The 27,768-nt window shown below is 44.1% G+C and overlaps 2 protein-coding genes across 6 annotated transcripts; one reads left to right on the plus strand and one right to left on the minus strand.

Moving 5' to 3' along the window:
- On the minus strand, positions 1-26,945 carry tfb1m (transcription factor B1, mitochondrial). 5 transcript variants are annotated; one of them, XM_083998940.1, is made up of 8 exons: positions 26,911-26,945; positions 25,772-25,918; positions 25,058-25,209; positions 24,736-24,844; positions 24,492-24,643; positions 23,922-24,041; positions 1,996-2,123; positions 1-968 (listed from the first exon to the last, which is right to left on the minus strand). In XM_083998940.1, exons 2-8 carry the CDS (start codon positions 25,902-25,904, stop codon positions 689-691), a joined length of 1,074 nt encoding a protein of 357 aa, XP_083855066.1. In that variant the 5' UTR covers positions 25,905-25,918; positions 26,911-26,945; the 3' UTR covers positions 1-688. The 5 variants fall into 5 exon arrangements, with proteins under 5 accessions (XP_083855066.1, XP_083855067.1, XP_083855069.1 ...); XM_083998941.1 differs by having other exon boundaries at positions 25,772-25,948; positions 26,920-26,944; XM_083998943.1 differs by having other exon boundaries at positions 26,920-26,938.
- LOC311005213 (claudin-20) lies at positions 9,067-10,873 on the plus strand (the record flags this gene model as incomplete). The annotated part of the gene is made up of 2 exons (XM_083997571.1): positions 9,067-9,268; positions 9,947-10,873. Exon 2 carries the CDS (start codon positions 10,145-10,147, stop codon positions 10,871-10,873), a length of 729 nt encoding a protein of 242 aa, XP_083853697.1. The 5' UTR covers positions 9,067-9,268; positions 9,947-10,144.
- Positions 26,946-27,768: the final 823 nt, after the last annotated feature.

Here is a 27,768-nt window from a genome sequence, read left to right on the forward strand (position 1 = left end):
AAAATGCTCAGTGAAATTTACATGATATTACTCAAACATTAACATACAAACAAGATCACAAAGTTTTTTTTTAAACAAAAAATATTTTAATAGGAGTCCTCTTCCTTTAAAACAACAAGAGCTTTTCCTGAGCTAACAAATTCCCAGCACTTTCCTCCTCCCTTTAAGCTCTGTCTCCCAAGTGACTGAGCAATACAGTACATAACGAAAGGAGAAATTGGCCTGGATATGGTGCTGCCATGTTGTTCTCCTTCTCTAAATCACCCCGAAAACACTCTGACGTTTCTTTCAGGTCCCACAGGACAAGGTGTTATGAGAACTGGATCTGAATGAGAACTGGGACATAAAGAGACATTCACTCTTAAAAAGCTATTGTGGGTAACTAGCATGCTTTTCTTTATTCTGCCCAAAACACACAACTCTACTCTGAGTTGTCCCGTCCTGGAACAAGGTTCTGGAGCCGCTCCAACCCACTCAGGATTCTTTATGTGCCTTCTGCACCTTGTCTCTGTCCCAGGATTGCATGTAGACCAATAGGTAACTAATGCTCCCTGAGCACAGGGAAAAACATTTTAAAAATGCATGCTTATGCCAGGTGGAAATGTCACGGCTAAGAGCAGTCTGTTGTCTCCCAGTGATGGCAGAGGCCATTAGTGGGATTCTCCAGGTTTCTTTTTTCCTTCTTTCCTCAGCACGGCTGCAGAGGGCTCGGTGGTGTGCTGGTTGGTGTGTCCGTAAATGCGTTCACTGGTGTGTTTCCATGACTTTGGTGGCGCATCATTCTGAGCTCCTCTCTGTGCTCGTAGCCGAGGAGGCTGGGCTCCTGGACGCAGAGACGAGCGTAGGCGTCCACCAGAGCCCTGAACTGCGGTATGGTGAGTTCTGTGGGACGCAGAGTGGGGTCCACATCTGCCTTCTGCATCATCTCCTGTGTCAGCTCCATACGACACGCCTCCGGGAACAGCTTTCTGGGGGTAAAAAGGGAAGGAAGGGGGAGAATAAATGATAGTACTGATTCCTACACTCAGGTCGCTTTGATATCTTAACAATCATGCAAGTTTAATGGCATTATAAAGTTCAAACAGAAAGAAATTATCCCTCAGCAATTATTTCAAATCTGTGAAATTAATTGAAATCACACAAAGGGCTGGAACTGCTCATGAATTGTTAATTTGTTCCACTACCATGCAACATCAAGGGATGTTCAGACATTGACACAAAACTTCCTCTCTCTCAGACACAAATTTCTCTAAAGTAAAGGAAGCAGCCATATTTTAAATTAGAATTTCCATTTATTTTGCTGGCTTTCACCATCAAAAGCTCTCCAGAACCTTCAAAACAGAGAAGTTGCGATTCATTCCTAAGATGTTCCTCTGTATTCTTCTGCAGGTTAATGAGCGGTAGCCAGTTCCCAGCTCAGAGAACAGTACAGATGCTTTTTAGGCGCTTCACCGCTGGTGCCTCCTCTCCAATTTGGTTCTGCTGCCACCAACCCACTGCAGTTACATAAAATATGCTGCCTCGTCTTCCTGTGCCACCTCAATGACTCATAATTGCTGTTCTCTTTCGCGCAGCCAGTGTTCTTTTGTTATTCGGGCCCACATGCACTTTCCTAACAGGCACGGGGGCGATGGGCAGCGCGCGCATGTGGGCGTACGGGTTTTGTTGCAAGTGGTTTTTCAACAGAGCTCGGTGGGCGCTCCGCTCTTCAGAACGTGGTTTACAGAAAGCCTCAAAAGTTGTGTCTTCGTTTGTGTGTGCGGCGAAAAAAGAGGCAAATCAAAAACCACTGTAATTAATGATGAGATGAAGACGCTGCTGTCAGAAAACAGAGAATGAAAAATGTAGAGGAGAGAATGATAGATGAGCATGAGACAAGATTAAAAAGTAAAACGGGCAGAGGAAGAGAGAGAGGGACAGAGGGAGACAGAAAGAGAGAGAGAGAGAGAAGAAAGATGCTTTACAAGCTACATCAAGTTGTATAATGGTGCTTACTCCACTCCTTTATGGCAGTGCTTCCTGCGGAACTGGAATATGTTTCTGACGACTCTCTCCACCATCTTAAAAGGCTGCTGGATCTGGGGCTGAACCAGAGGGGTGAAGTGAACTACTCCCACGTCCACCTGCACACACACAAAAGGAGGAGAATCCAAACAGCAGGGTCAAAACTAAATCGCAAAGAATGTGCACATGTGAATGTTGGAGGAGGAAAAAAAAGTGCAGAAAGAGCAAGTCGGTGTGAAGAGGAAGGAGAATGCAAAAGCGTGGAGAAAAATGCTGGAGCGAAAGGTTGCCTGACAAATGGCGAGAGAGATACAAAAGGAGAGGGAGAGAGAGGTAGAAGGATCAACACACTGGGATAAAAGAAAAGAGGAAAGGCAGAAAATAAGATGACGCAGCAAAGGCTGGCTGGCTGGCTGGCGAGCCCGTTCCAGTTGCCACAGTAACACCTGTGCGATGGACCATAGAAACTGAGCCTCTGTCTTTCTTTCCTGCCTCTCATCCTGTCACTGCATCACCACCGAGTTACTTAATACCTACGAGCCTGACTCAGTGTAGCACTCTCCCCTTCATCCCGCTGTCTTCGTCTCTCTGGCTCGACCATTTCCACCGAGGTTCAAAGCAATGGAGCACAACACACACTGCATATAGATATAGTGATGGGCACGTTAGGCAGCCACAGAGCTCATATCCTGCTTTATGGGAGACTCTGAGGACACATGTACACTGATTAATTCTTTTTTTTTTTTCAACGCTTGCTGAAAAACATAAACACAGTAATGGGAAAACTATTCCCACCAGAATAAGAGCCGGGGCCTTGTAAAGCTCAGCTGTATCTGTGATAAGAGGCTGTAAGGAATGGAGCTTTTTGAAGGTCACCTTATCGGAACTAGTCTTCTGGTTTGTTGTGGAATGAACCTCCGCAACCTTGCCTGATGAATTCATACACCTTTTTCGACACCAATGAAACATGTTCCAACTGTGTCCCTGTTAATGTTACAAAATAACAAAATAATAATAAAGCACAAATTAGTTGAGCTTCTCTGCCTTCCTGGTTGAGAATCAGTGAATTACAATAGAGAACTGGTGTTAGTGGTGGTGGTGGTGTCGCTGGAGACCTTGGCTCTAGTTCCTCTCTAGCTGCTGCCTCCCGATCCTTCGTGTGTCAGCATTAAGCTGACATGACACACTGTTGAAGTAATCGTACCAGACTCAGCAGAGACCGCTCTCTCGCTCTCAGATCGCTTCCTCTTTAACTTTCGAGCACATATACATCCACATGTTCTCTCTCTCTCCTCTATTGCTTGATGTAAAGGATCATCTGCTCTCTTTGTCTGCTGAGCACCAAAATAGAATCAAAAAGAACAAAAATACATTAAAAGAACATTTCTGAATCTCTAGATCTCGGGGCGTCTGTTTCACATCATCTTTCAGGGCTGTTTCACATGATGGCGTTTCAGTCCTGCAAGTGATAGCTGAGAGGGTGCAGCACAATCAGAGCCCTACTCCCCTGTGTGTGGACCGGCCGCGCAACCAGACAGTGGGCAGCAGAGCACAGCAGTCGCCTGTCTGTTTTTTCCATAGGGTGGTAATAACCACGGTGAGGGACGGTACTCTTGACGGAGCAGACTGACAATGGCACTTCGTGGAGAACCATCAGTGGTGTTAGTTGTAATAACAACACGTTTCATTGCCCTGAAGCGCTTTTTGGCTTTGAGTGCTTTTCAAGATACTCAAAGAGAAAAATAAACATTTGTAAGTAGCTCAAACCTGAATGGAAAAGTATCAGACACTTGGAAATGGAATGGGGTGTTTTTATTTTTTTTAAAAAGGATATACAAGCTGAGAAGAAAGAAAAAGGAGAAGACAGCTGTAATACGTGCAGGTATGTAAACAGAGAATAGGCAAAAGTCGTAAAGGAATCAAAGGAGCAGGTGCATGAATGGAAATCACACACGGCATGCTAACTTGGTAATCAAAGACAAGACAGACATGCAATAAACACATAGAGGCAGACATGCCTCCCTCTTACTGACACAAACACATACACAAGTAAAATAAAAGGACGTCTAATTCAGATCAACAGCTCTCCTGTTGAGACGACATGCCCTGCGGAGCTCCTCGTGCATCCTTGAAGCTTGTATTTCTGGATTGTGTGACTCACTCTCGTTCACAGCTGCCTTTTGCATTTTCTCAGCTACGGGCTGGCGTTGATAATTAGGGGGGGAGAAATCTGAAGTGGTCCAAGGGCGCGCGAAGGATTTCTAATGAGCTGTTTAGATTCCGCTTTTTTTTCTGTGAACAACTGAGGTAGCGCTCGGGAGCACTTGTAAACCGCAGCACTATCTCTTATCACATCTATAGATCCCTGTGTAGTCCAGAGATGCCCGACTGCTGCCGGGTTCGCTGCCGCAGTGGCGTTTAATGGGATGGCAGCGATGGAGACTGTCTGTCTCGGCAACCCTGAAAGCTATGTGCAATTATAGTGCAGGGGAGGCTTCAAACTCCAGGGTTCAGAATTAGATGGATCCACATAGGAGGAGGATGGAAGGATGTCATGAGCAGAAGAAATGGAAGGATGGAGTATACAGCTGTTAATAAAAATCTGATGTTTAATTTAAATGTTGATTTTTGTCATATTTAACACAGTCTAACATTGAATGATGACTTCATGGTTTATTTGTAGTGTCAGTAATGGCCTTGGCTTCGTCTTGATGAGTCTATTATTAATACACTAACCCTTTTAGTTCAGATGATGCATTTTAAATACAAAGCCCTGGTGGCAGGTGTTGTCAAGGGCATCGAGAGCTATGGCTCTATCATTTGGTCTGGAACAGGGGCTTGTATTATGGGAATCTATTCCTCCACCTGTCACATCAACGTGTGAGGGATAAGATTGTCTATCTGCGTTTTCAAACGGCTTCTTTCAATTCTTTGGTTGATGCAAAATCAGACCACCATCTGTTAGGAAGTCGCAATAAAAAGGAATGCCTTTAATTTCGCTCCCCCCTGGAATAATTAGGCCATTTATATTCCGCACTTCATGATTTAAGAGAGGAGCAGGGAGAAAAGTCGATATTGGGGACTATACAGGCAGCGGCATTTCAGCCATCAGCTTGTCCAAGTCACTTTGCTGTTATGATATATGTATGGCCTTGCTACACGGCATCACTAGATAGCGCCACTGTAATATATCCCGCTCTCTGCCATTAATCCTCCCCCTGATAACCTCAACATGCAAGGAAACTCCATCTTAAATCATGCGATGTCACTTGGGCCCTCTACGGAGGTGCTATGAACATGCCTTCGCCCCCCTCTGGCCCCTCCAAAACTCCTAAAATACCCTGCATCTGCTGGGGGAGATCCTGAACTGGGGTAGCAGACTGACTTATTGACACTATCTGACAAGCTTAATATCTCTCCCCACCTCCGCCTGGCGCAGGCTTCCATCCTTCAATCGGCTGCCCTTTTTCTTTACAATGGCGGCAGGCAGAAGTCTACCACATAATGCAGACAGCGGCTGGAAATGCTCTGATGGTAATCATTTCTTGTAGGCTTCAGCAAGCAATCATATTTAGCAGGGGAAAAACAAGTGAATCATTACCACTAATTTGGCCTCTAAATTAGATTGTTATGTAAGGATCTATACACAAGCTCATGAAAATTCCTCTCGCTCTGACTCTCAATCTGGCTAATTTGACCGGAGCTTTTCGAAAACAAAGACTTCAAACATTTACATAGACTTTGAACCTCCTTCCCCATGTGGTAAACTAAAAAATGTGATAAATCAACGTTAACACTTTGCATTTACACTAGTGTAAAAGAGAAAGTCGCACAGTGCTGAATGCCCGGGTGGAGCATTTGAAAAGGGCAAAATATGACAGATCTCTTTGATATCACATATCAAAAAAAGTCACACACCTACTTCCGTCCGCATCTCAGGACCTTTCCTGACCCACTTCTGCACAATAGTCACACATCCATCTTGACATACTTGTGCATTACCATACTTCATGCATTTGACCTTCCTAAAGCCCAGTGGGGAACTCTATTATTCCAGCTTTGCCCTGTGGTTCTCCAGCTCCCCTTTCCTCATTTCCACCTCCAATGTCTCTTTCTTGGTGAGTTCTTGCCCAATGGCGTGTGAGCAGTAATTTGTCATGTCCCTCTAAGCGTAACCAAGACGAGATGGCAGAGACCCTGGGGCACCAGCCACTGCGCTATACCTGAACCACCAACACTTGCGCTTACATAATGGCAGGTTCAGGAGAGAGGTAAGGGGGGGGGTGGTGGTGGAAGGAAGGAAGCTACACAGGCAGGGAATACAAGAGAGAAAAGCTCACAGAGATCCTGAAACCAAAGGAAGAAGAGTTGCATTAATCATGACAATACCTTGAGAAGACAACCTCCATTACATCAGTGGGAGGGAGACAGCCTCTCAGAGGAGAAGGCAGCAGTCAATGCCTCTGAATATACTGATGTTGCTTGAGGGGTTTAGGGAGGAAGGGCTTCGGTGAGCTTCCCATGAAATCGCCCATGGCAGGACGTTCAAGACTGTAGGCCTGGTCTTTGACAAGATCAGCTCCTTGGAGAGAAGCTTTCGTCATAGAAGAGCTGGAATTTCAGCCCAAAAATGTGAAAATGTCCCAGTCCAGTGGAACAGCAAACAAAGCCAACATGGGAAAATATTTTGGATGTGATATTTTAAAAACTTAGAAATGCCATTCCGCTTTGTTTACATGGGAGTCAGTCTTAATGGAGTAAGCTGAGGTGACTCTCTAATCAAGCCAATGCCGGTAATTTCACAACATGTCACAAGTGTTTCTCCTCGGACTGGTTTGCACCTATTATGTATGGTGAAACTGGACCCGGGCCTTTCTCCAGAACAAGATTGCAATGACAGCGACATCACAGCTATCACACGCCACCTTGCATCGGCGCTGTGAACAAGCCGCCTTTGCAAGACGATGGACACGGTAAAAACCAATTACGCAGGGGAGGACATAAAAGAGAAAAATGCAAATTGAACGATAAAAGACCCTGATGTGGCCAAAAAGAGAGCGTGGTGGGGTCCGGCTGTGCCTCAGAGCTGTGCTGCGGAAAGAGGGGCTGGAGAGCTCTGCGGCGAGGTGATAAAATAAAGGAGACCTCGCTCATAATAGGCTGCAATATCTTCACACATCAGTGTCACACATCTGCACTCACCGGTGTATGTTAACTGTGTTTTGCTCTTCTCACCTTCCATCTTTTTTTTTCTTTTTCCCTTCTTCCTCCTTTCATCCAGTCCCTCTGTAATCTGTTTATTTATTTATCCTGCTCCCCACAGAACAACACCCGGCATCAGCACTTAGGATCTCGTCGGTTACACTGAGACAGGTCACACACGCCACACTGTAGTGTGTCTGCAGAAAACAGCATTTTTTTTTTTTTCATCTTCCTGCTGCAGTGGTATTCGACAAAGAGGTCTGAGAATGTAGAGCTGAAGGTCGACATCAACATCACAGTGGAGGTAATGTGGTGTGCATCATCTCTGCACACTGGCCGGATCTCATTTTAAAGGGCCTCTTATGGGCAGTTTACCAGGAAAAAACAATAGAAGCTGGAGAGAGCACTGGGCCATATTAAACAAACAGATCAATAGCTAAACAAATCAATTGCTACCAACCTATCTACATGTAATGGCTACACATCAATGTGGTCAATGCCTGGTCGTTACACTGGAAGTGAGGAGATGGGTGAAATAATTTCCCACAGCTGGCTGTTTTTGCTGATTTGCCCATGCAGCAAAATAACAGTAACACACATCTGCGTTTCCAAGGTTATCAGGTGTATTAGGGCCCGTCTGATTTTTTTTTCACCCCCCCATCTCATTTTGTCCTCTTTGTCATTCATGAATCAAGGCCGTCCTGGCCACTCCCACCCTTGTTTTGTGTGTCCTCTACAGAGAGGAGAGGGAAGAGAGGCAAAGACATGGGAGCAGCTGTGAGTTTTAGCCTCCTGCTGACTGACGCCTGATGAAGATGAGGCCCCAGGGAGGGTCAGTTTTGGCATGGTGGGGGTACACACGCTCCTCTGGCCTCTGGACCAGCACATAAACAAACAAAAAATCTTCTCAGAGTACAATCTGGTCATAAAGATAGCAGCTTTTTCTTCTTCTGACTTAATTTGATTACCCTTCCCGTTGTGAAGCGGGGCTATGTTTGGAAATCTTATCTAGACTTTGCATCTTGCCAACTTCTTATCTTTAAAAAGCGTTGCTGCATTATGACTACTGAGTCTGAGCGGGACAACTCAGCAGCGGGGTGGACTTTAATGTAATTCTTTAGTTAGCTCACATTACATACAGTAGCAAGACCAACTTTCTCCACCCTGATGAATCAAAGAATGTAACACTGTACAGCTGAACTACGACTGTTTGAGCAACAAACACCATTCTGCCAAACCTCATAATTTTTTTTGTCACTTTTAATCTAGTTTAGTTGATATTATATTTTTCTAAAATACAATAAAATATATTCATCAAAATGATATGGTATTTCAGGTAAAATACACTGTAGAAACAGAATTAAAAATGTAGCTTAAAGATAATCATAAACTGCAAAAATACAAAATAGTCCAATTAAAATTAGTCTATCAAGCATAAATAATAGATAATTCTTTATAGTTAGTATTTTGGCAACCTTTCTAAACTGTGACATTTTCTTGCAAACTAGATGAACATATTTTTTTTCTAGCTTTCGTTGTTTCTTTGTTTTTTGCCGTTGGACACGAGAGATAGCCTATCTGTCTCATTTTAACGAAATCCTCCTCTAGCTAACTCCCACAAAACTGATGTTTTTCAAGTTGTGGTTGTAAGGCAGACACTACTATTCTACAACACACACGCACATACACACAGATAAAGCCTAGACACACAAACACACGCACACCGGCGCGCGGTGAGGAGGGGAGGGAGGGAGGGAGGGAGGAGAGAGAGGAGAGAAAGCGAGCCAGGGAGAGAAAGGGACAGAGAGGAGAGAGAGAGAGAGAGCGCTACGGTTGTTTCTCCCGGGCTCCAGCCGAGCCTGTGTGGTCCGTGTAGGAGCTGGGATGTCCTCTCACACACTGTTGCTAAGGAAATGGATGTCTTGAATGGATCGGTGTTCCGGGCTGAATCCTCCTCCTCGCCCCCTCAGCAGCCTACTGTCTCTCAGTGTTTGACTGTGTGTGTTTACAGGAATCACTGCGAACAACGTGACGCCTCAGCGCCAGCTCTGCACCAGCCGGGGTAAGGGATTATTTCAACATGGCTTTTTTTTATTTTTATATTCTTTTTATTTCTCCTCCATGGACCACATAGCAAGAGCAAATAATCAGACTTGAGCTCCGAGGTTATTTATCTGAAGCTGGAGACGCAGTTAGTTAGATGAGGAAAAACAATGCGCCGGAAACAAAGTCCGACTAAATCCTAATAATAAAGAACCGGTCATTCAAGTTGATTTCTAGCGGCTGTCTGGATTAGGACTAACATTTTAATCGATTTTAACCCTTTAAAACTGTTGTAGAGGCAGGCGCAGTTTATTAGGTAAACAGCACTGTGATGAAAGTGGTAGAATATACAGTATATGAATGGTGTGAGGGCGCTGCAGCTTTAAGTCCACATAGCTATTGAGCATTGCAAATACCACAAACTCATGTCTCCCTCTCCAATAACAGCTCTCTGGGGCTCCTTAAAGGAAAAAGGAGAAGGCAGCACATAGGAGATGCACACATGCACAACAAGCCCAAGTGTTCTGCTTACCTACAGTCAGCCACAGACCGGCTCTGAGGGCTCACGCTTCACGCCGTCCTTTGTTTCCAGCCAGAAAAAAGAAAGTCTGTGCTTGTGTGAGGTGAATGAGGGGAGGAAAAGAAAGGGGGGGAGACGCACTCAGTTCAATTTCTTATTTCCGTCTCTCTCCTCCAGTCCAGTGGAGCTGCAGCTGAAGAACTGAGGAACCGGGGGGATCTGACTGGCAGCTGGCACGCCACCAAGGGAGGGGGAGAGAGAGAGAGAGAGAGGCGGCTTGGGCAGTGGGGTTGACGAGCCTGGCTGGCGCTGGGTGAATGCTGCCAGGCGAGGACAAGGGCTGAGGCGGCAGCGGCATCGACTTTTAAAAGGAGCATGGCATCCACGGGCATGCAGATATTTGGATTTGTCTTGGCGCTGTTGGGCATCATGGGCGCTATGGTGGCCACCGTGCTGCCCAACTGGAAGGTCAGCGCAGATGTGGGCTCCAACATCATCACAGCCATCTCCCAGATGCAGGGGCTGTGGATGGACTGCACATGGTACAGCACAGGCATGTTCAGCTGCACGTTGAAGTATTCGGTGCTTTCACTACCTGCGTACCTGCAGACTGCCCGCACCACCATGGTGCTGTGCTGCGTGCTGGCCGCCATGGGCCTCTGCCTGGCCTCGCTGGGACTAAAATGCACACGATGGGGAGGCGGACGGCGGTCCAAGCGGCACGCTGCGATCGCCAGTGGCGGTTGCTTCGTCGCTGCAGGGTTTCTGTGTCTGGTGCCTGCTTCCTGGTTTACCAACGAGGTCATCACCAACTTCCTGGACTCCAGCGTGCCCGAGAGCAATAAGTTCGAGCCCGGGGGTGCTGTGTACGTTGCCTTTGTTTCTGCGGGATTCCTCTTCGTCGGGGGGTCCATCTTCTGTATGTCCTGCTCAGGGAAGAGGCATGGCCCCCAGGACCTGGTCCTACTCCCTCCCCCTGACAAACTGCTCCTCCAGCAGCAGCAGCAACAGCTGCTCCAGCAGCAGCAGGAGCTCCAGCACCAGTACTGCTCTCTCTCCCCATTAGACAATAAGACTGGCTACAGCCTGCAGGACTATGTGTAATAAAACAGCACTGTGTACGCTACAGCTAAAGGGAGATGAGCCTGGGAGGAGGAGGGGGTGCCATCACGGCTTCTGCTACACACTGGGCTCCACTCTTGATAGAGGTGGAGAAAAGATGAGGGAGGAGGGCAACAACTTGGATTTCATTTCCCCCCTCTCCTCTATCTGGCTCTTCTCCTTTTTTCTGTTTTGCAAGCACAAGCAGTGGAGGTATTCCCTAAGCAGCGCCTTGGAACAAACTGTGTGAATGTGTAAGGAGCTAGGATAAGGTGCTGCAGAATCGAAGGAAGCCGCTAACCAAATGCAGACATCCTTCATCAGTAAATCACAGAGAGAGTTCCCTGGGGAACGGATTAAGCAAATAAGGAAGGCTTCCGAGTAGATTTCTTTTCTTTTTTTTTCATCGCCAAAGGTTTGAATTGAAAGACAGAGAGAAAGAGAGAGAGAGAGAGAGAGAGAAAAGCAATCATTTAGCTGCTATTTACAATCGTTTGGTACACTCCCATTTGACAAAATAGGCATGATAATGCCTGAGAGCAGTAGTTGGAAGTCCTCTCATAGCAGGCCATTGTAGTTTTTACGTATTCTTATCCACATAGATTGCTACGTGGAACTGACTGAAATAAATGGTCTTATTTTTGTTAGCTACTAGAATGATGTTGATATTTTTGCCTCTAAAGCATGCCGTGTGGAGCCTGTCTGTGTATTAATACAGCGGAATGCTTGGTAGAAGACTGAGACGTAGCCACACAATGCCTGTGCCTGAAAAGCTGTAGAAACATTACCCTGCTGTAACTGTTCAAAGAGGACTGTCAGGAGGAATAGAGGTAGGCTGCTGGGCTGGATTTGAGACCGAAAATGCAGACAAACAGATGCCTGCTTCTCTCAGCAGGTGGAAATATGAGAGAGACGGAGAGAAAAAAGCTGATAGATTGAATGCGTCAGCAGAGTGGACTATCTGATGTGCTGTTTTCATACGTCCACCCAGACAATAACATTTTTTTTTTCGCCCCCCTGTAAGTAGCAGCTTTCCATCCCAGTCCGTTCCCTGCATGCCCTCAGACATGCACACCCACACACTGACACATGCTCTTGTGTGTCTTCGTGTAAACACTCAGACACGCCGGCTTTTTTTTTTTTTGTTTTGTTTTTTTGCATGTGCTTTTCACTCCTGTCATCCTCCTCCACACTGCCATGGAAACAGAATTCGGCATTGAAATGTCTTCATTGTCTGAGTGTACGTGCATGTCAGTCAGTGATTTCAAGTTGTTTTGTGTGGTTGTGGTGTGTGCGTGTAGGGGTGGGGGGGGGACGGGGGGGGGTGAGGGGGGCGTCTCTTTCTCTCGGTTCTATAAGCTTTAATCAGAGCCTCTGCTCACACTACTTTGACTAATCCCCATTATTAGCCAGTGACATGAAGCAGCATCCCTGTTACATGGTCAGGGAGCTTTAGGGAAAAACGCTCTTCTTCTGCTGCCCACTGTAATGGTGTTTATGTCATGCAAGTGCCCTCGCAGGGGGTAAGCAGATGTTTAATGGTGCGGCGGCACAGAGGCGAAGAAGATGAAGCAGAGGGGGAGCACCTCCTTGAGTCACGGTGGCCTGGGTAGCTATGTGGCAGCAGGGAACTAAAAAAGGTTTGAGTCATTCTCCATATGTGACTTGTTTTCCAAGTGCGTCAGCATTGCGCATACGCTGGGAGTCTGCACCTGCAGGTCTCGGCGTCTTAAACTGCGACCACTTGACTACGCCACCGTTCCTCTGTTTTCTACCTGTCAGTCTCATCTTTTTTTCTTTTCTTTTTTTTTACCCTCTCCCTGTCCTTTTGGTGTCACATGTCACATGGATGTGATCACTGACGAGCAAACGTTGATGCATGTTGAAAGCATGGCTGCCCAACACACACACACACACACACACACACACACACACACACACACACACACACACACACACACACACACACACACACACACACACACACACACACACACACACACACACACACACACACACACACACACACACACACACACAGCGACAGGCACACGTAAACAAAACTCCCATCTACTTGTATGTCAGCAGCACTGTCACGTTTTTTTGTTTTTTTTTAAACGCTCATGTAAAATGCATGTAAATGCTCATCATATTGTTTTTCATGGTGGAGACAGGCCTTGGCAGTGATGTATAGGAGTGCACATTCCCTCCTTCTCTCTCATAAACATGCAGCTTCCTGGGGGAGAGCAGATGGCTAGGTCCAGCTCGCCACCTGCAGGCTGCTGCCGGCACGCCACGGGCATCTCCGTGGGCACTACTGCCGGTCCTGGCAGCCCTCTAGGGTCAGGTTTCTACCCCGCCCTGCGTTAGCCATCCTGCCCAGCACAGACTTGAGCCGACAGAACTGGCCTCCTGACAAAGACTCACTGCCCAGGCACCATAACCGATGCAATAAACAAAGTAAAGAATGTGCCATGTCATCAACTAATACTGACACGATGTGTTTCGAGAATGTGCCAAAATCGTCTCATGATGACACGTTTTAATACTATCTGGAGTTCTTTCTGTTTATTTTTTTATTGCGTTGTTTGTACATGAATTATACATTAACAAATGTTTTATGGATTTGTGATTTGTTCTGCCAGACTAAGTCTCAAGTCAACTAGATGCCTGTGTACAGTCCAGTGCAGCTTTCGAGGGTTATTTTAAATCCTCTTTATTCCTCATTTCTCAAAGCACAGCAAGACTTCACTGGGCGTGAGAGTTTCATTGGGAAAACACGAGTGTAGTATTTTATAAATGAAAAAAAAAATTGCATTTGTGTTCTGGATGGCTGTAGGTCGGCGACAACTGTACACAAGTATCTAATATTTTAAAGGTGTTTGTTTTTACTGAGGGACTAGAACCACCTCAGATTGTTTCAATATAAGATACAATACCATGTTCATACCATATCTTCTTTATAAGAAGACTACTCGATGCACCTTTACTTGTGTTACTTTATTTGACAGCAGTTTGTTTCAAATGGCTGAGCATTCCAAGCTCCCTGGACCAGGACAAATACATAACACAACTGGCACTCTGGAAAAAAAAAAAAGGGAATGATTTCTGCCTGATAAGATTCGACCGGGAAATAGGAGCTAGAGAGTTCTCTTTTTTTGTGGCTATGTAGCTTGATCATCAGCACGCAATTTCATTAGCTTATAAATGGCCAGAGTGCAAAGTGACTAGGTCCTAAAAGTCTAAAGAGTTACAACTCTCCTGCATATACTGTAACAAGACATTGATTTATCATTTTGATAACTGCAGCTTATTTTTGTGGATGCTTTAGCACTTCTTACTTTGCCAGAGCATATTTGTGATGATGAACAGTTCACAAGTTCTGATACAGTTGTCTCAATGTGCTTGTGCAAGTAGTTCTATTTTTTACCAATAAAACTATTTTGTGAAAGCAACATACTGCCTTCTGTACAGTATGTAGTTTGTTGTGTGCTTTAATGCGTGGATGATGAGGAGATGAGTGTTCATCTTGCTGCCAGATATGAGACATTTGCTGGATGGTGCAGGCTGTGGGTGAGTGTGGGCAGACCAGCTGCTCATGCACAGCACCTACAAATACAGCAGAGCCAGTCCAACTGAAATATGCATCCATAAAACATTACTGTGAGCAAATGGGTTTAGAAAAAGGGACTCCTTTAACACCACACCCAGTCCAGTGCTGTCACTCCTTACTGAGGACAGCATTAGAGAATACACGAATGAAATAATAACAACCCTCATGAGAGCTGAGGGGAATGGGAGTTATCTCAGTCGTCTGGTTCATCTGACACTAAGTCACAAGTTAAATGGCAACATGTAAAGTAGCTGCTGACAATGTGCAAGTAAATGGACATGGAAGGGAACAGCTGAAGGACTCCATTAGTCTAGTGTAGTTAAATCGTTTCAATATAATCAACAATAACCAAGTTTAAATTTTGTGTATAAGAGTGTGTAAAGAGTCCCACAGGGCTAAATAAATGACAACTGCAGTTAAGTAATCAGAATCAAAAGAATGAAGACACTGGACATTAAGAGCAACTATGCTACATTTTTACCTTAATTAAACAGCTTTGGAGTTATTGTGATGGTTTAATAAATGACTTGTAACTTGTTGCGTGGGAGAATGGAGGCTCTCTGCCTTCCACATAGAGTCTCTTGGCCGAAAAACCAAATTTGCAAGATCAGTGCTTCCAACCTGGTGTCCCAGGTCTCGTCTCGGTGGCACCATGACACAAACGCAGATAAGACTACACAAATATACACGTTGTAACGTATACGATAAATAACATTAATTACCGCTCCATGGGTTGCTTTCTCGCCGGCTTCGTTGAAAACAAATGCACATGGGCCAGGAGGAGGGTTAGCAAAACAGCAGAAAAGCAACCGGACTTGCATAGTTCCACTTTAATAACAGAAATTAAGAGTAAAGATTGAAACTGAGCTGAAACAATAAATTAGCTAACAAAAATAATATTTGGAATGTTTCATAATTAACAGAGTCAGTCAAACAAAAATGCGAATCACTGACTCCAGCTTCTTAAACTGCAAATTTTGCTGTTGTTTTTTGGTTTTTGCTAATATAAATAGAACAAATACCAATTTGGCTTGGGCGGATGATATGTTATGTTATATATTCGTATTTTTAGACAAAATAATTAATCAAGAAGATAATCAGCAGATTAGTCTAGGGCTGTTACTGACAACTCTTTGCGTTATTGATTTATTCGAGGATTATTGTTTCTTCTTTTGGCCAATAAAAAGTCAGATCATAGTAAAAAACTGTCCAAGCACAATTCCTAAAGTGTCATGACATGACAGAAGTATACAGACTTTACCATCATATTAGACATGAAAACGTGGCAAAGTGGCAGAGCTCGCTTGAAATGAGAATATCGTACAGTATTTTCTATATCTTTAGGATCTGAAATATACGTTTGGCAGCACAGCTGGAGCGATTATTAAATAGTTACCTTCCAAAAGAAAGTGCGCTCTCATTACAGCTGATTGGACCCTCATTGACATCGGCTGAGTGAGAATGTGCTTTCCTGAAACAAACATGGATTATTTAAGGCTCTTGCTCATTCTCCCACTCCTCTTGGTTATGCAACAAGAGTGCAGATCAAATAACTACTCCTCTCGTGGGGAAACGCTAATAAGATCTGCTCCTCTGTGTATTTAACCTACATTTTCCATCAAAGGCTTTCACCCCGAGTTCCCGCTATGACAGATCTGGAATGTGAGCTTAGATGAGAGAAGGTGAGCGCTTGTCAATTTGAGGCAGGGGTTAATGTGCCGGGCTTTCCTTTGAACTCACCTTCCTCCTGAAATGTGCAGATTATTTTGCTGACCTTCCCGACCGGCAAATAACCTCGCTGAAGATCAGCCACAGAAAAAGAAAACGGGAGATGTGTGGGAGACAATGAGGCGTTGACTGCTCACAGGAGCGATAACACACTCCACCAGTCGTGCTGGCAGACACAAAGAGCGAGACCGATGTGTGGGCATGTCAGGGAACTGTCATGTCATCGCTCAACAAAACTCCATTAAAGATCACCACGTTGCTCAAAATGCAAACGCCCCAAATCGCTCTAGTATGTCACCGTACTTAACGCGCAGCTCTTTGTTTTGGACAGCTGTTATGCTCATGAAGGTCCATAGTGAAGATATAATACGGCCATCAACGATGACGGGGAATGACCTTCCTTTGTTGGAGCTGCTCCCCTCTGGTCCCAGTGTACATGCAAGGCTGGGGAATAACAGCAGCGACCTTGGCTGTGCAGTAAACTGCTGAGGAAGGCAGTAAAAGCTATGGAGATGACAAAAGGAGGGCTTGTAGGAAAACAATACACTCTGACAGTTCAAAGGAGGCCCTTTAATATTTCAGCTCGGAGCACGGGGCGGGGACGCGTGGCTGGGAGGATTCATCGAGCTGAGGGTGATCCAGGCTAAATGGTTGAAAGGTGTGGATCAATCAGTAAAGATTAATGGGCCTCATTCACGAACCGTTCTTAAGAACAAATTTGTTCTTAAATCCTACTTACGAAGTTTTTACGAAGATTGTGGCATTCATGAATGTTTTCTTATCCAGAATTTGTTCTTAACTAAGAACAAAATCTAAGAACAGTCAGGAGTATACTTACGCACTTTTAAGTGCTGAGACTTCTGCAAAAATAACCGATTATAGTGTTTTCTTTTGTTCTGCAGTTGTATGACATTATATGATTTGAATAAGAATTATTTTCTTATCTTATATGATGTTTTTAATAATCATATATATTAATAATAATAATTGACAAATCATTGCAGTCTCTTAAAAACATTATAGACACTTAATTCATATCATATCTTTTTTTTTTGGGGGGGGGGGGTATACAGCTGCCGATATGATTTTTTTTTTCCTAATTGTGGGCTGCAACAGTGCACTTCACACTACACACAACTATTTTTTTTTTCATATGTGATAATATGATGATATTTATGATGGCACACGTGAGCGTGTGGTCTCTCTGATAACAACCGAAGAGCTGCATCCACTGCTGACGCTACTAAATATAGCCTAAATATAAATATAAATATAAATATAAATATAAAAATATAAACTAAATATAAGCCTTTTGTTTGTTTCTTTGTTTCATTCCTGCCGCAGTAGCGCCACTTCACTACTTAAGTTCTTTTTACGTTTGGAGTCTGGTGCTCCCTCCCAGATTTTCATTTGAGCATTTCAACTTTCTTTCTCACTTCACCTTCTCTGCTCAGTGCCTGTGGGTTCTGTTTGCACACGGCCCTGCAGTCTCATGCCCTTTTATGGGCGTTGATGGGGCAGTTACCTATGCTAATCATATGTTAATTAGACGCACCTGGCACACGCCCTCAACTTACGAGGAGATGGCATAAGAACACAGCTGGGAACAATTCTAAGGCTTACGAACGCGTTGATGAATCTGACGTAGGGTTTTCTTAAGGAACTTCTTAAGAACAACTTAAGAAAGAATCTAAGAAGGTTCTTAAGAAGATATTGGTGAATGAGGCCCATTGTCTTCTGTGAGAGATGATGACTAAGATATATTAATGAGATCGCGGAAACACAACAACAAGCCGAGGCAGGGCTTCGCTTTCTCACATAGACAGAAAGCTCGATGCGGATGTTTTTCTTTTCAGACCTGAACAAAGCCTGATCAAACCCAATAAATCCCTCCACCTTCAGCCCCTCTAAATGAACCTGCGATGAAGTCATGAAATCGCCGTGCATGAAGTTTAAATTGGAGTGTTCAAATAATCCTTCAAGTTAATAGCTTATAGATCGATGACTCGGTGCCTGTGTTTCATTTCTTATCAGCGTATCGTTGCACCACTAAGCAGGCTGCTTTATTTGACTTTTGTTTATTTGAAGCTGACCTTCTCTGATTGGGATGTAGCTGGAGGGGGATTTAGAATTATTCCTCAAAATACCTGCACACTCTCTTGGCATGTTCGCTAAATAAACAGAGCTGAATCTGCTAAACCAAACGCTGACTCCGAGCGAACCCGGCACAGTTTCTTGTTAGGAGGAGCAGGAGATCTCTGGAGATGTTCGGGAGCCAACTCTGCCAACCTCGGCATTTTGTTTAAAGGCGAGGAGGAGGAGAGTATTTTTAGCCTTTCTTTACCTTGGGTCTGTGATGTATTGAGACCAAGGCTTGAGGCGTTTACCGCGCTGGCACGAGTCATTGAAATAACTTTCCCAAATACTCTTGATACCGTGTTTGACCCCGTTTATGAGATAGGAATAGGCCTCGATGAATTGTGTGCCTGTGGATTGTGTGGAGGTGAGAAAGCAGCGTAGCCCCCTCTGAGTAGATTCTCCCTCTTGAGGTTGAGGCAGGAGCTGGACCACTTCAGGTCACAGTGAAGATATCCATCACTGAGCCTGCCAGCCTGCAATACACTGTGACTGAGCTGGGTCACATTCAACACTGAAACAATCCTCTGACTTCCACAAAGAGACTTATTTTGACACTAGAAACACCAGCTGGCAAAATAAACTAACAATACATTAAAGGGATAGTTCAACATTTTGGCAAATTGGCCCATTGCCATAATCCATATAGAGGGATTATATGTTTACCAACAAGTCAGGATGCGTGCGCGACCTGACTGCAGAATTATCCGGTTGTCATGGTTACCTCTATGGATCTAGTGTAGTCAAAGCGGTGTTAGCTAGCGATGTTGTCAGCCTACTAACAGTTTATCACCTACTGATGAAGTGTGTGTTTTACTGTAGGGTGCTGCCTGGTCAGAGACGAGGGAAGAGGACGGACATGTCTAAAGTCTGGAACAACTGCATCCTGACCCGAACTGTAACGCTGCATGACTGAGTATCTTAACATTAATTAATCTCAGCTTGCTTTCCATTAGTATGTGACCTCGTCTTCAGTCACTGTCGTAGTAAACATTTCACAACTCATTCGCTGCAGTTCTCCAGCTGTGTCTGTGGGCATATCCAGCTTTATCACCATTCAAACCAACGTATCTAACACGTTATATTGCTCGAAATTAATCGCCAATGTACTATTTTCTCTCTCGTTGCCTTGAAAGGGGTGCGAGTTGACGGTATTGTGTAAAATGTGCGCGTTTTGTTATTTTTATCAAAACAATTAGTGCAACTAACAGCACAAAAAGACATGATCACGGCTCTTGCTGCTGTCTTTCTGCAGGCGACATGCGCAGTAGAACGTCAGTGACGTAGGCTGATAATCCCTCTATAGCCATAGCAGTAGGTTCGTTACCTTTAATTGTTGGTGCAAGCTACTTTTAGAACAGTGGAGCAGAGCTGTGAGCTGTTCAGAGCTTTGCTACGGAGGCTAATGGGATTTATTGGTTTCCCTCATCAAACTCATCAAATACACAATCCTTGCACCGACAAATAAAGGTAATGAACCTACTGCTATGACTATAGGGATTATGGCAATGGGACAATTTGCCAAAATGTTGAACTATCCCTTTAAAAACCATCAGCTGATGGTACAACAAATACTATGTGCTACATTTTTACTGCACAAGTCCCAACCCTCCCTGACAACTGCCAGCCATAGGCCTAATGGATGCTCAATGCAGCATTAACAAATTTAATTTGGGCTCTGATCTCATCTGGCCTGTGCTCTTGGTAGACAATTGCGTACAAGGCAAACATCTGTAGGGCTCTCCTCCTGTGAGGCTCAGTTAGTTGGTGGCTGATGGCTGATGCAGCCATTACTCAGAGCAGGCTGACGACTGGCCCAGACAACCATCTGCTGGAGGTACGCCTCACTCTCCGTTCAGATCGATCTCTGTCATGAATCTGTCTTCTGGCGCTCTGTACTCGTGCGGAGGAGGCTTTGCTGCGTTTATATCCTTTTCCAGTTTTTCTTTCATTTCATACATCACCAGCCTGAATACAATTTCATTTCCTCTCTATTCTCTTAGACTCACTTCATATCATTGCTTGCCTTTATTTTCTATCTCACTGGGGTTTTAGGCAGTTTCCAATGTTTCCTCTCCATCCATCTTTTATTTTTGTCACCTTCCCACCTCGTTATCACTCCATTTTTTCCCTCTTACTCATTTTCTCTCAGAGTTTGCCTTTCTCTCCCTCACTCCACACTTGTCAATTTCAAATTCTTCCATTAGCCTTTACCAGTGAACACCAGAACTGTTAGCTGTCCCGAAACCCTATAGAAGAGACAACAGGTTGCTCCTGGTGGAGTATCCATTGCCTCTTTTATAGTCCTCTCTGTGATGGACAGAAGATGATTTTAATCACATCCTGCACAGATGCATAAAAGCAGGGAGGCAGGAGAAGAGACACGAGCGAGTCAGCCCACACTCTTTACTCTTTGCAAATCAGCTATTTTCGATGTAAAGAGGTAGTGATGATGGACCTGGATGACAGGGTGTTCGTGTTCGAGATGCAGACGCTTTGATAGCAGTGTGCACTCTAAAACTCCTTGACCTCTGACAAGAATATAAATGAGAAATGTGTATAACAACTAAAGCAGCAGAAATTCTTGTTTCTCTCAGTTTACATTCTTAAAGACGTCTTCCAGATACAGTATAGCTGTGAATGACAAAGGCAATTGAAGGATGACTCAATCTGTCTGTCTATGTGAGAATTAACAGCAGAGGAGTGACTAATAAGGAAAGGGAGGCAGGTGTGATCCGCGCCAGGACAGACCTAGGGCACAGTGAGCCGGGGGGTGGGGGTGGCAGGTGGGGGACACCAACAAGGCAGCCAATCCTCGTTCTCAGAAACCTTCAAGGACAATCTCAGTCACTCAATGTGACACAGGAGAGGTGCAGTCCGGGGGCGAGAGGAACAAGACAGACAGATTAAACGGCAAGGTTGAGGGCTTATCTGCCCACCATACGTCAATATGGGCCACAGCAGCTGATAATGTAAAATGGATTCAACATTTCCCTTCTCATTATCCCATTACCCTGCATTGCCCAGCTCCTATAGGTTCAAATCAACTGGCCAATCAACCTGCACCCCCCACCCCCACCTTTTTAGCTGCTGCAATTTTCTCATTGTGGCCATTCAGAGAGGTTCAGTAATTTCATTGCTTTTTCTGTGGTTCTTTGTGACTCAGTGTCTGTTTGATTACCAAGTATTACACCACTTCAGATGTTTTTCACACTATATTAATTGCCGTATGCTTCGTACAGCACCTGCTGCTGCATATTTTCCTCCCTGCAGACGTGGAGAGTTGCAACTGGTGGACAAGGAGGGGGGAGGACATCTGAAGCCACTGACCCACCACCAATAGAAGTATTCAGAATAACTAGCTGCTGAAATATTTGATCAACAAGGACACAGCCCAAGGTTCAGACATGACAGTGACATGCCAAGAGCAGACAAAAAAAAGCCTGCTGTCCTTCAATGTGAACAAATTCCTCTTCATTAACACAATCAGTGATCCCAGAGGAGCTTCAGAGGGAACAAGATAATACCAATAATCAGACCACTGAGCTGAGTTATTGGCCATAGGTATTAGGGATAGCCACACACACACACACACACACACACATACACACCGACACTGCAGTAAAGTGAAAGACACACAGACGGAGGATATGGAGGAAAAGACCCTTGATATTTGGCAGTTACTCCACCATTATAATTAACTTATGCCCACAAAGGGGAGGGGTATTTAGCCATTATCATTTTTATAAGTTGCTTCTGCCTTTTCAGTTGAGCACCATAAACAGTGAACACTATCAACACTCAGGACAGAATCCATTAATGTACTAACGCTATGGCAACATTTTCCTGTATTTCCTGTATCTCATTATGTGTTTATACAATATCTGTTTTAGACAACCCATTGCTTTAGCTGAAGGTCTATATTTCTGTATGTCACAACCTCAATCCCCAGTCCGACCAGCCCTTTGATGTCATCCTATAAATCAGACAGGACATTTTTATTGTTCATACAATCTTCCGTAATTACTCTGGTGTGCACCAATAAACAATGCAGAGCCATAGAGCTTTTTATGGATTATACTACATGACATACTGGGAAGGGGGCCGGAAAATGTGACAGTGGGATGGCATTAACGCACCCCATGATCTTCTCTCTGATCTTCATAGGACACTAGCAGCAGGAGGCCTGCTCATCAAACAGCCATCATCTCTACTAATGGTATCAATTCGACCAAGTGCCCGTTTAAACATTTAGTGTGGCTGGATGGCCTGTATGGGAACGTGGGAGGTGCAGATTCATCGCGTGTGCGGCGTCCACTCTGTTCACATTTAGACGTTAATGCACGCACGCTCACATGCATGCGTCTGCACATTACAAGCATGCGGGGATCCATTAAGCCACAGTTTGATATACACACAAAAATAAGACTCAAGAGTAAAAAAAAAGGCAGCCGGGTGTGATGAAATAATCATTGGGTGCCATCTCTTCTAAGAGAATGAACAATCAGCACTGGTCCCATTCACTCTGCTGCATTTTTAGTCCACAGGAGATTAAATATTTACCAACAGTGGTTCTCTGAAGAGCCACCACATCTTCGAGGGACCAACAGTCCATCCCTGACATCCACCTAACACCTATCCTTTAATTCAGGAGAAGAAAAACATGGTTTGATTTGTACAAAGATGTAAGAGAGCTCCTGAGTCTTTCAAAAGACTTCTGTGTCTGCAATCCTAAAGTACATCTCAGAGCTGTCTATTAGCCAACACTGATATTTCAAATTTTGCAGCAGTGCTTTTATTTTTTTAATGTGCCCCCTAGTCCTACTATAAATCCTAACCCCCCCAAAAATAAAACCCCCTTCCATTCTCATGTTATATAAGTGTGAACGCCTTCTTTCACCACTGATACACGCACAGACGCAGAGAGAGAAATTGGTCCTAAAAAAGAACTAGGCCCTCATTACAAGGCACAGTGTGATCGTGCCACATCTGAAATACCCACCAGGCATCATTACAACCTAGAAAGGGTCCAAAGACAGAACAGAAACAACACTGATTCAACACAGTCTTAATGAAGCCTTAAAGCAAGAAGAGTGAGCGAGGGATGAGTGATTGTGACATGATGAGGGACTCTGGCAGGAACGTGGGACCAGATGAGGAACAGAGATTGGGAGACATGAGTAGTTCCTCCTGTTGTCTTGGGGTAAAGAACTGTGCAATAGTAATGTGTCCATCTGCCACTTTTCCAATACTGAAGACTGAAATCAACATTTAACCTTGTATAACTTTTATGTGTAGGCTAACAAGAGAAAAGGGAGACAAAGGAAGATCTGAAACATACAGCTGGAGAATATCTCTTGCCAATTTGCTGCAAAAGCCTGCACAACATCAAATCCACATTCAAACAGAAACACAGTCTGACTGATTAAACATACAGTAAGGTCCCAGATGAAAACCAACACTCCCTGTGTGTTAAAACTTTACACAGCACAACTGCCCATTTGGATTTGCTGTAGTAGTAAGATTCACAGATAAGATCTCCAGATATTTATCATTATCAAATATAATTCCTACCTCTGGTTTGGGGACGAAGGCCCGACCAGGGATGGTGAAGCAGTTGCGGACAGTACAGAGATTCTGGGCCATGATGGACAGACGGCTCCTCTGTTTGCTGCCTGTGCTGGCCGTCAACCTCTGGATGGAGAGGACAGTTAATACAAATTAGAGATCAATTTTCATTAACATCAGGTGTTTTGCTGAGGTCATATGATGTTGCTTAAAGCAGTAGCCATGTCTTCTAAACGTATTGAAAAAGACAAAACTTAAACAGAGTATTTAAGTGTCTTCATTATATTTATATGTGTCACAAAAAGAAGGTAATTAAGCACACATAATTAAATCCTGTTTTGCATTATTTTGCCTGGCCATAATAAAAAAGGCTGATTCACATTAGTTGCAAATCAGGATTAATTATGGATTTTTTGAAAATCCATAATTAATCATAATAATGAAATTAGCCATTCGTTCCTGAATATTTTCACACTTAAGTTATTGCACAGCAAAACAAGCCGGGAAAGCCCCATGAGGACTTTATCCTCAGTATTCAAGTATCACAAGTGTGACACTGTAATGCTATTCTCGCACCTCTGCCACCTCTTTCTGGAAAGTGAGTGTGAGTCCAGTGCGTCCATAGGCGAACGGCCCCGTCCTATTGGCTATGTTCTCCAACCACTTGATGATGAGGGGGGTTGCGACATTGAATGGGAGATTTCCTATGATGTGAAGGTTTGGTGGATCTGTAGAGCCACACATACACACAGTTAGGTATCAACATAGATTTATTTCACTCTGTTCATGGTCAAACCTTATATAATTTTAATTTACCCACCTCCCTCCCATGGCTTAGAGATATCTACTGGGAATCCTCTGTCCATCCTGTAGGTGAGTATGTCCCCGTGGACAATCCTCATCATCCCCGGTGCTGCTTCAGACAACAGCTGTGGAAACGAACCAGACATGACATTAAATGAAAAAAAAGAAAGGGTACTCCATCATCATCTGTCACCCTGCAGCCGCCTAACGATGCTATATCTGAGAACAGATTAACTGCTTTGATGCAATTGACAGATTAAGGTGTTAGAGGCTGGCCTGCTGAATGACCTAATGACCTTGTCCATAAGCCAATATTGCTGTTAACTGCTCAGTTTTACCTTTAGCCCTGGGATGAAGCGTGTATCTTTCTCCACCACAACCAGGTCCACCACACCGGCATTGAGGATAGAGCGGGTCAGGCCGCCGGGACCAGGACCCACCTCACACACATGGGCGCCCTTTAAACTGCCGGCCTGGCGCACTATTTTGTCTGAAAAAAATGGAGATGGATGACCGACTCTGTCACAGGAATGTATTTCATTAACATTTCTGCATATACTGTTTGAATTATAAACTAACTTAACTCAAGTCATGTATCATATAAATTACACCATAGTCTCCCATCAACTGTTTTCATCAGTCTCAGGTATCTAAATTGAGATTAATAGTGTGTGATGTTGCGGTATCTGCCTGCCTCTGTGTGATGAAGATGAGATGTATTAATCTAACAGTCACCTTGTCCAAGGACAGGAGAGCAGATCAGACCTGCACTGCATCACTGATAATTATATTAAGGCTTGAGCTCTGCAGGGGCTGCAAACAATTGACTCGGTCCATTCACATTAGCAGGACTCGAGCTCCCCGCACAGAAAAGCATGTCGATTTCGATACCTTGGAACAAGGCTATGTGGAGCCGTGCAATCAGGTGCACTGACATAAACACGGTGTAATGTAGACACATAACAAAGAACGGTAACTAGCAGCTGGTGGTGCATTGCAGACAGAGTGAAAGAAAGAAAATGAAAAAGAAGGAGTGAGACAGGAGGACTGACCTGTGAGCTTCAGGTCCAGCAGAAAGTTCTGGGAGAGCTGTTTCTCAGCTCGCAGGTTGTACAACTTTATCAGCTCACCTACAGTCGGCAGGGGAGGCAAACGGAAAGACGCCAGTTTCCTTGAGGCAGACATTGTTCCGGTGAACTCTGTGAGAAAAAAGATACATATACGCACACCTACACAAACACACAAGTCGAGACAGACAAATAAATTATGGCTGATCAGCCTCCTCAACAGCAATACAATTCAGAATATGAAAAGGGCAACACAGGAGGCAATCTGGTAAAAACAGCCAGTCAGCAGTAGTATTCTTGAGTTGGTACTTTTTGCATTTCAAGTCCAGACTGACCTTTGTGCATGTGTTATTAAGTATTTTGTTATTTCAGCACTTCTTTTACAGTTGTGATTCTGCAGAATGATTGTGTGGGCTTTATAATAACCTTTAACTAAAATGTCAAATCAGTGTTTTCCCACACACATGTTGCACTAGTGTTATTCTAGCAAACTGTTATCAATTACAAACCTCTTTATCAGGTTATGGGATTGATCTCCATTGTCTAGCCTTATGATAAAGCGTTAATGATTAAGGGCTGAATGTTAGTGTCCTATAATAAGAACTCGTGCACCATCTAGTGGATAAGTAACAGAAAACTAAATGAACCAAGATTGAGACAAAACACAGGATAACTCTCCTCTTACAGCGCACTTGAACATGACATTCCCATATGACAGTTTAACATTGATAGTGATATCAGTGAGTCAGTCTAATTAGCAACAATGAAATCAGCATGAATACCGTCTATACTTAAAACTTAAATAATCTGTAAACTACAGTAACATCATGTCAGCGCTGCATCGATATTGCAATGACACGCAATCATGCAATATCTATATCTATATGCGCTGCACAATTCACGTTAGACTCCTGTTGACATTAAACTGAGCTGGGGCAGTGTAACTGTTGTTAGCATGTGTAGCTAGCATTAGCTTAAAGTCCAAACGCTTTTGGCAGCGCCCATTTAAAAAGAAAACCTCAGAAACACTTCACGCTATTTCTAAAAAAGCAAGAAAAGCCTGAGCAAACATCCAACAACACAAGGAGAACACAAAGGAGTAAAATACACCAGAGTTAACCCACGTTTCTCACCAGTGCTGTATTCCTCCCTTACATTTCCTACTTCGTCATTCAATTGACACCTGATCATCCAATGAGGCAGCGAGAAGGTTTGCCTCGACCAATCAAATTGGAGTAGGCGCGTTCTTTCTTTGCCCTTGAAAGCAGTTTGGTGTTGATGTACTGATGGAACAGAGCCAGTAGAGGAGGACATTTCAACGATAATACTGAATTAAAACTACAAAAAGCACTGTTAGTTGATGTAATTAGGGGATAATTTTAAATTACATGTTACCTATAGCCTACAAAATGAGAAGATTAGATGTCCATGTGATTATTGAGTGTCTAGAGATATTGTGTAAAATGACATCATTGTAAGGCTATATTCAGTTTTAGACTTCACTGTCATATTCAATTAGTTGAAACCTCTGATCTTAAACTGATGAGCGGCCTGCATGCCCACAGTGCACTGCAGGGCACAGATTCTTTGTTCAAGTGTTTTGTCACACTGGGGTGATGCACAGCTGTTGTTCAGAATGAACCCTGTGGCCCTGTGGTCTCTCGGTTCAGCTCGCTGGGTCACGGGTGTCAGAGCAGGGGGTGGAAATACACTTCTCCTCCAGGGTTTGAGATGATTGGCAGCTCTCTCTCCTGCTGTGGCTGTCCTTGCGAGAAAGCTCTTAGATCCAAAAGTGGGAAGAAAGAAAGAAAAAAATACTGGTGGTGAAGAGCAAGGGTCATCCTGGGTCTGTTCCTATGGAGATGCATCTGCAAAGTCACCTTCTAGACAGTTTGCTCAATTACTAAGACACAACAATGTGACAAGTAGTACCAAAAAGGCCTATTTAATCAAAATCTGAATACAGTCAAAGTACCAGCATT

This window comes from Trachurus trachurus, assembly GCF_905171665.1.
Source record: "Trachurus trachurus genome assembly, chromosome: 22".
Classification (NCBI taxonomy): Eukaryota; Metazoa; Chordata; class Actinopteri; order Carangiformes; family Carangidae; genus Trachurus; species Trachurus trachurus.

Excerpts from the sequence above, each read along its gene's own strand:
- tfb1m (XM_083998940.1), bottom strand. The coding sequence starts at position 25,904 with ATGTCTGCCTCAAGGAAACTGGCGTCTTTCCGTTTGCCTCCCCTGCCG. Across the intron at positions 24,644-24,735 it reads CTCTAAGCCATGGGAGGGAG|ATCCACCAAACCTTCACATC; the intron begins GTGGGTAAATTA and ends GTGGCTCTACAG. Across the intron at positions 2,124-23,921 it reads CCTTCGTCCCCAAACCAGAG|GTGGACGTGGGAGTAGTTCA; the intron begins GTAGGAATTATA and ends GTGTGTGTGCAG.